The sequence below is a fragment of the Pygocentrus nattereri genome, chromosome 3 (assembly GCF_015220715.1).
Source record: "Pygocentrus nattereri isolate fPygNat1 chromosome 3, fPygNat1.pri, whole genome shotgun sequence".
Classification (NCBI taxonomy): Eukaryota; Metazoa; Chordata; class Actinopteri; order Characiformes; family Serrasalmidae; genus Pygocentrus; species Pygocentrus nattereri.
This window is the reverse complement of record NC_051213.1, coordinates 37,869,815-37,877,620: the sequence shown is the minus strand read 5'-3', so window position 1 is coordinate 37,877,620 and position 7,806 is coordinate 37,869,815. Positions and strand designations below refer to the sequence as shown.

General features: G+C 41.6%; 1 protein-coding gene across 1 annotated transcript in view; it reads left to right on the top strand.

Annotated features, from left to right (window-relative positions):
• Window positions 1-366: 366 nt before the first annotated feature.
• Window positions 367-7,806, top strand: part of LOC108429188 (C1q-related factor-like) — a 10,253-nt gene continuing 2,813 nt past the window's right edge. The window contains exon 1 of the mRNA XM_017700751.2: window positions 367-1,368. Coding sequence (XP_017556240.1) covers window positions 724-1,368 — 645 coding nt within the window. The 5' untranslated portion in view covers window positions 367-723. The remainder of the gene's footprint in view (window positions 1,369-7,806) is intronic.

The following is a 7,806-nucleotide window of genomic DNA, read 5'->3' as shown; positions in this document are numbered from 1 at the left end:
TTCCCCTTTAAGGCCACAAAAAGCCATATAACGCTACACACAAAAGCCCATAAGGTGACTTTCTATCCCCCTCTGTATTTCTTTCTGTCTGTCCACCAGTCTGAAATCTCCCAGCTCAACAAGTGAAAAATGAAATCACATTTCAAAACACTGAACAATGAAAGCACACTAAAATGACTCTGTGATGTCTTTGAGTGTTGGGTTTGCCTGGCTACACTTCTCCCTCTCACTCTCTCTCTCTTTCTCCCTCCCTCCAACCCTTTTTTTCTCCATCCTCTCTCTCTCCTTTCTTTCTCCTCCCACTCCCCCCGCCTTGCCTTCTCTGAGTCATGTCAGGAGAGTGTAAGAACATCATCCTCTTTCTCTTTCTTCTCTTTCTCCAGCACACATACATAGACTCTTCTCTACTCACCTAAGAACCCTCCTAGTCTCCACACACACACACACACACACACACACACGCACACTCACACACACACACACACACACACATACACCACACACACACACACATACCACACACACAGACACAGACACGTGCACACAAACTTGGAGGACCCTCCAGCGTCCTCGTGCTGAGCGTATAGGTGGAGGGAGTTGGATTCCCTCTCCCGTCCATCTCTCACCATTCCGCCGTGCGGGGAGAGCTCCGCGCTGGCGGCCCCGCCCCTCTCCCGCCTCAGCCTGGGACGGAAGACCCTGCTGGGGGCCGCAGCCGCCGTCATGCTGCTACTCATCCTGGTGGTGCTCATCCCCGTCCTGGTCAGCTCAGTGGGCAGCAGTGAGGACACCAGCCGCTATGAGATGCTAGGCACCTGCCGGATGGTCTGCGACCCTTACCTGGATAAAGCAGGCGGCACAACAGCCGGAGCCATGGGCACGGCCGTCACGCACATCCAGGCTGAGGCCCTGACTGACAACAGCATGGGTCCCCCACTGCCCACCTATGCCCATGGGCCACAGGGCAGGGCGGGACGCCCGGGGAAGCCTGGACCTCCTGGACCTCCAGGACCACCAGGACCACCTGGAGAGCCAGGTCCACCAGGACCCATGGGACCACCGGGTGAAAAGAATGAGGTAGAGCAGCCAGGGATCTTTTCCTTGGGTGGTAGAGCTGCGACAGGCATCAGCACAGCCACCTACGCAATGGGGCCCCGTGTGGCATTCTATGCCGGCCTGAGGAACCCACAGGAGGGCTATGAGATCCTGAGGTTCGATGACGTGGTCACCAACATCGGGAATAATTATGACAGTTCATCAGGAAAGTTTGTGTGCAAGGTGCCCGGGACGTACTTCTTTACCTACAACGTCCTGATGAGGGGTGGGGATGGGACCAGCATGTGGGCGGACCTTCTGAAGAACGGACAGGTGAGGGTTCTGCCATTGCTTAATGAATTTAATAGATGTTTCTATAGATGCTTTTTTTTATAGAATGTCATTTTGGCAAACATACAAACAAACAGTTGTATGGAAAGGTTGATTTCTAAGAGAAAATAAGAATACACATCCTCTACATGGAATTTTGAGTTGAATGAATTGGAAAAAAAAGAAACCTTAAAATATAAAATGTGACATCATTTTTGCACAGTCCACATTTATGCTTTATTTTTTCCACAGTATGTTAAATTCAGTAAATAAACAATAATTGTGCAGGAAAATGTAGAGAAGTGTGTTCTCTGTAGATGATGTGTGAACCTAATTTCACTTTGCAGATAATTGCAGATGTACTTTATTAATCACGGAGAGAACTGAGGACAGGGGTACACATTTAACCCCTGTCAAATTTGACAAGGAGTACCAACATTGGGAGGCTACAGCCTGCATACAGCTTGGTGAACAAAACATACCTATAAATATTTCAGCAAAAAAAAAATCTCAAAGAGAAATGTGATGATAATTAAGCAGTAAGTACTATTAATAACTTACAGTGTACTTAAAAATGGTTTTAAAAACACATACATACAGGGCACAATATTTCTAGTATATTATGACAACCATCCACAGACCATTCGAAATTATTTCACAAAATTTTAAAAGTGGGCAGGATATGTCCACTGTCCAAATCTTGTACCACTCTTGAAACTTTTTCCATAATTAATTCCATGTGATACATTATGTTACATTTCATGGTGAATGGACTCATCTTCAACAATAAAGGTTGAATTACTTACGTAAAAAATCCTGTTACATTAACTTCCATTATAAGTAAAGACTTTTTTTTAATTCATAGGTTTTAATTCATTTAATTCATAGTTTCCATTCACTTGTTTTACATATTGAAAAAAACAAAATGTGCCATAACTTTAGCACAGGCCATATGTTATGCACATTTTTCCCAACATGTTAAATTTATTATATAAAGTGCACCTTTTAATTATTAAGCATTAAAATGGTCCTCTGTAGAGGATGTGTTCACTTATTTTCAAAACCAACAAAACATGTTATTTCACCAGGGGCGCCCAAACTTCTGTATTTGACTGTACTTGTAAAGAAATGGAGTGGAGGTGCATGACGGACGGACAGACCGACTACAGAAAACAGTACCTATAAATGCAGCATGAGCGTAAGAGTCATAGCCAGTCATATCCCATCTGTCCAAGCAGAGACGGTTGAGTTTCTTGGCTCTGTAATGAAACGCTTAAGGGAATCTGAGTGCTGCGCTGAAAGTGTACATGCTGCCACAAACACCAATGAAGTTATCTTTTGGAAGACATTTGAAAACAGAGCAATGTCAGTACATATTTCAGTGCGTACGCTACTGAGCGTAAACAGAAGTGAGAGCTTATGAGGCTTCACTGAACCAAAAGCTTCCTCCGCAGGACAAACCAAGAACAGCATGTTTGCTTGTGTGTGTGTGTGTTTATGTGTGTCCTTTTTTCCTGCCTTCTTTTACTGTGTCATCCAGAATCAGTAGCTTTCTCAAACACATACGGCCCGCCAAACACACACACACACACACACACACACCCACACACCCACACACACATACACACATACCCACACCCACACACACCCCCATACACAGCCTGTGAAGGCTGCGACAGGGATTGAGTGTCTATGCATATATGTTTATACTTACATATCATCACTGTCCAAAGAAAACCAAGCCATAGCCAATGGTGTAGCATTTTTGATGTATTAACACATTTTACATATAATTCTTAACTTCGTATGTAAGTCAGTGTAAAGAGATTTTAGTATAGAGATTTTGGAGCATTTCTATTGATGACCAGATTCAAATGATGCAGAAAAATAAAAATCAACATTTTTTTTACACCAAAAATATATTTTCTCTATGCACTATACACTATGCAATTAAACAAAAAATATGTATATAAACATAAACTACAAATATTTTGTATGTATTTTCCAAACCTACAATCAGCAATCGGCCAATTTATTATAAATATCTCAGTTCATATGTATTGTTTTTTGTGGTGTAACTGACATGGTAAGTACATTTACATGCTGCTACACCTCAGCAGCATCATTTTAGATGAGCAGATTGTGCTAAAGAGCCAGGTGCCTCGTCCTGCTGATGTAGAACTTAATTTGATTCATTATTCATTTGTTGTTGAAATAACTTTTTTCAACTGTTTTTTTAGAACCTGAAATGCCAGTTAGGCACATAACAAGCAAGGAATGTAATTTATATTGTGACTTGGAAAGTTAATATGATAGAATAGAAAAATAGAACATAGAAATCAACCAAAAAGTTTGTCAATTTAGCTGTAAAGAAATTGGAAGCTGCCGTACAAGTTCATCATCTATACTATGGAAGTACATGCAACAGACTTATTACTATACACTTAAGTGTGCCACAAAAGCCTGAATCTTCTGGTGGGTCCTGGCTATTTAAAGGTGAAATCTTCTAATTCTGTTCTGTCAGATCTGTCTGATGTATAATTAGTTGTTTTCATACTTAATCATAAGCCTAACTAACACAACCATAACCAAATCTCAAAAATAAATAGACATTTAGAATTTTTATACATCTTTATGAAGACGTCTGGTGTTCAAGTCCTCAATAGTATAGAAAAACAAGTATACAGTGCACACAAACACACACACACACACACACACACAAACACACACACACACAGATACACACAGCATTGTTAGCACTGAACAGAACTCTCACAGGCAGCACTATTGCTGCCAAAAGCTGTTGTAAAATGTTAGTGTTATGGCAACAACACCTGTCATGTGCTAAAAGTGCAAAATAAACACATGCAGCGCAGCGAACATCTGTAATCAGCCATTTAAAGACATTCTAAATGAGAATTTCCATTAGAATGGCTGGAAGAGTAGGCGGATGGTGGTCATGGAATAGGGAAGGGGGCTGCTGTTTAATAGTCCAATAAATCTCGCTGTGCAACTGAAGGACACATTAAGATGGTGATAATCACTGAAACAGACTTGCATGTTGAACTAGTAGCATTCACAAATGCAAAGAGCAATCTGTTGTATTCTGTCCAGCCCATTTCCTCTTAAACAATGATTCATGAGCCTTACATTACAAAAACACGAGACAACAGGCTTGCAACACAAAATAATCATTTATCCTACTACAGTTCTTTTTGAGATAAACCTAGAAATTTAACTTTAATTTGAATAACAACCACTGTCTGCAGCTAACAATAACTCTCAGTCCAAACCGAACATATATACGCTACATTCAGGTTTGCTTCCCCCATCCCAGGAGTGGTACACCCAACAACTGGGAAGCAAAGACTGTCCAAATTATGTCTGGGCTTGGAAATGGGGCAAGTGATGCTGTTTGTGACGGCTAACAGTGGATCCCAAAGGCCGTGGGTAGGCCATACTAGCAGCAACCCTTTCAGCATCGACGACGCAATGGACGATAGAGAAAGTGGAAGGTGGCTGAGAGGAGGACTGCTGCTGCTGTCGTTGCTCCCAGTAGCCCTGGACTTCACGCTGTGAGCTGTGAGGAGTTACACTGCCCCTAGTAGGAGCCATTTCACCGTCTCCATGTTGTGCGCTGGACAAGGAAGCACCGTTGTGCCAAGAACATAGCCCCAAGAGATGACTGGAGGTGTTTGCTGCCAAGAAGGAGGCACCCCACGGCCCTTGTACTGGCCAGGATGGTGGAGAGGCTGGGACTCCAGCTGCAGAGAGGCTGCAGTGCACACTTGCATGCCTTACAGACTTTGGGTTGCAGAATTGCCTGTGAGGAGGAGGGCTTGTAGTATAACTAGTGGTTAGAACTGTCTACCCTCCTTGCGTGTCATGTCTTCCTGTGTCTTCCCCTGCTCATGTTTTGCTTTGGGGGAGCACTGAGCCTGGCATTTCGCTGCCTCTGTTAAAGCGCCTGTTTAAAATAAAAGAGCATTTGCCCAAATGCACAATTGATTATGGTTTTCTGACGTCCCTCAAAAGCAGCCAACCTTAGATATAAATGGTGTCTAGCATGATCACCTTTTTGTTTTTTAGCTCACTTATACAAACTCAATTCCAAAAAAAGTTGCACTGCACTGCATTAAAAACGGTGCATTTTTCTGTGATGGATATCACTTCACATGGTCAGAAAAACGTTGTCAATAAACACCATCGCACTGCTGTACCCATAAAAGCTGGTCACATATCAACAATATCCAGAAACATCCTGGGCTTCACTTCGTTTGAAATGCACTGAGGCACAGAGGAAATGAACACTGCAGTCTGATGAGTCAACCCAGTTACCAGCATAAAGTTCAAAAGCTAGCATCTGTCAGAGTATGGGGGCATATTACTGGGTAACCTCCACATCTGTCAAAGCATCATTACCGCTGGACACATTTTGGAGCAACATATGATGCCTTTTAGACACTTTCCAGACATTGTCTTTTTAAGGACATCCAAACTTGTTTCAACATGAAAACACCAAGCCACATTCTGCATGAATTACAACAGTATGACTGTGTAATCAGAGAGTGCTGGTTCAAGACTGGCCTGGCCTGTATCCTATTGAAAATGTGTATTTTATTAAGCTTAACCTATGACAGCAAAAGCCCTGTATGGTTGTTCAGCTGAAGATTTGTATATTACATACAGACAAATGCCAAATGTTCCACTTTAGAACATTAAGTGTTCTTAAAAGAAAAGGTGATGTATATATGCTCATGTCCAAAATATTACTAAACTAAATAAATGCAGCCCTGTGATGGACTGGCGACTTGTCCAGGGTGAATCCTGCCTTCCGCCCAGTGACTGCCGGGATTGGCTCCAGTGCCCCCTGTGACCCAGAAGGATAAGTGGTTTAGAAAATGGTCTTGCTACTATTATCTGTTAATAATATGTTCAGTGTAATCCACTCATTAAAATGGTTGTGCATATTCAATCTCTGAATTGTGAAAATTACTTATACAATATGCATACATATACTGAAGTATATCATTTACTTAATTTTCAGTTACAATGGCAATTAGGTACAAATGATTCATTTGAAATTTCTAATGTGATTAGGCATAAGGAAAGGGGAATAGCAAAGGAAAATAAGCGAGGGGGGAAAAGCTTCCAAAATTCAAAAAGTTAAAAAAATTTTTACAAACTGTAGAGAAAATGGAGCTCAACTGCACCTGGTAGACCACCAAAACTGTCACTATCATATGAACAGTTTGTAAACCTTTATCTTTGATAAAAACAAGCTCCACTCTTATTTCAGATCTGAAATAGATCAAAGCTGAAAGCGTTTTCGGCTGTGTCATTTTTGGTTAAAGACATGTTTTCTGTTTTTTCTGACACTGAAAAATAAACATCTAATAACTGTTTTGACTAGAAATTGAATGACTGCAGGGTTTACACATAAATACTGGTGTGTGTGTTTGTTTTTATGTGGGATCTAATGTAGCGATGTGTATGTGGAGTTCAATTTGACCTTACAGTCATATCTGCTGATATAAAATCTGTCAAAACCATCAAATGTGTACTAAAGCATTGCTAAACAGAGTAAAATGTGCAGATTTGTTTGTGTGTGTGTGCGTGTGTGTGTGTGTGCGTGTGTGTGTGTGTGTGTGTGTGTGTGTGCGTGCGTGCGTGCGTGTTGTGGTTTGACCTTGAGTGCTTTAAGCGCTAACCCACACTGATCTAGTACACACACTTGCACACATACACACACGCAGACAGTGCATGTTGGTTGAGTCAGCGTTGTTACTCATGTTAAAGAGAGCAGGATGATGCAGCCTACAGGGACAGCTTCTCCTCGCCTGACTGATACACTGACATTCCCCTCACTTCTCTCTCTCTGCACTCGCAACAACTTCCTTTCTGCCTGTCCAGCTCACACCTCGATCCCAACAGCACTGCAACACAACCACAAAACACTCACAGTCCACTTTAATCTCTCTCTCTTATTCAGATCCTAATGGCTTAACTGGGACACTTCACCATTAACAGCTGCTGCCAAAGCTATAAGATGGCTTAACAGTAATAGTGATAATACTGCTGAAGCTAGATAGATGTTTCTTTCGTTCTCTTACTTTCGCTTTCGCTAAGTATTTGTCCTTTTTTCTCTTTTTCTACATCTTTCTTTCTCTCTCTGCTTCTTTTGTTCTCTTACTATCTCTATCTCTGATACATGCATCTTTCTCTCTCTACCTCCTTCTCTCTGCATCTTTCTCTTACTGTCTCTTACTCTTTTTTCTCCCTACATCTTTCTCTCCACATCTTTCTTTTCTCTCTCTCTTCTTCCATTTCTACATCCCTTTCTCTTTCTTTTTTTACATCACTTTCTCATTCTCTACATTTTTCTCTCTACAGCTTTCTTTTTCTCCTTCTTTCTTTACATTGCTTTCTCTCTGTGGTTTT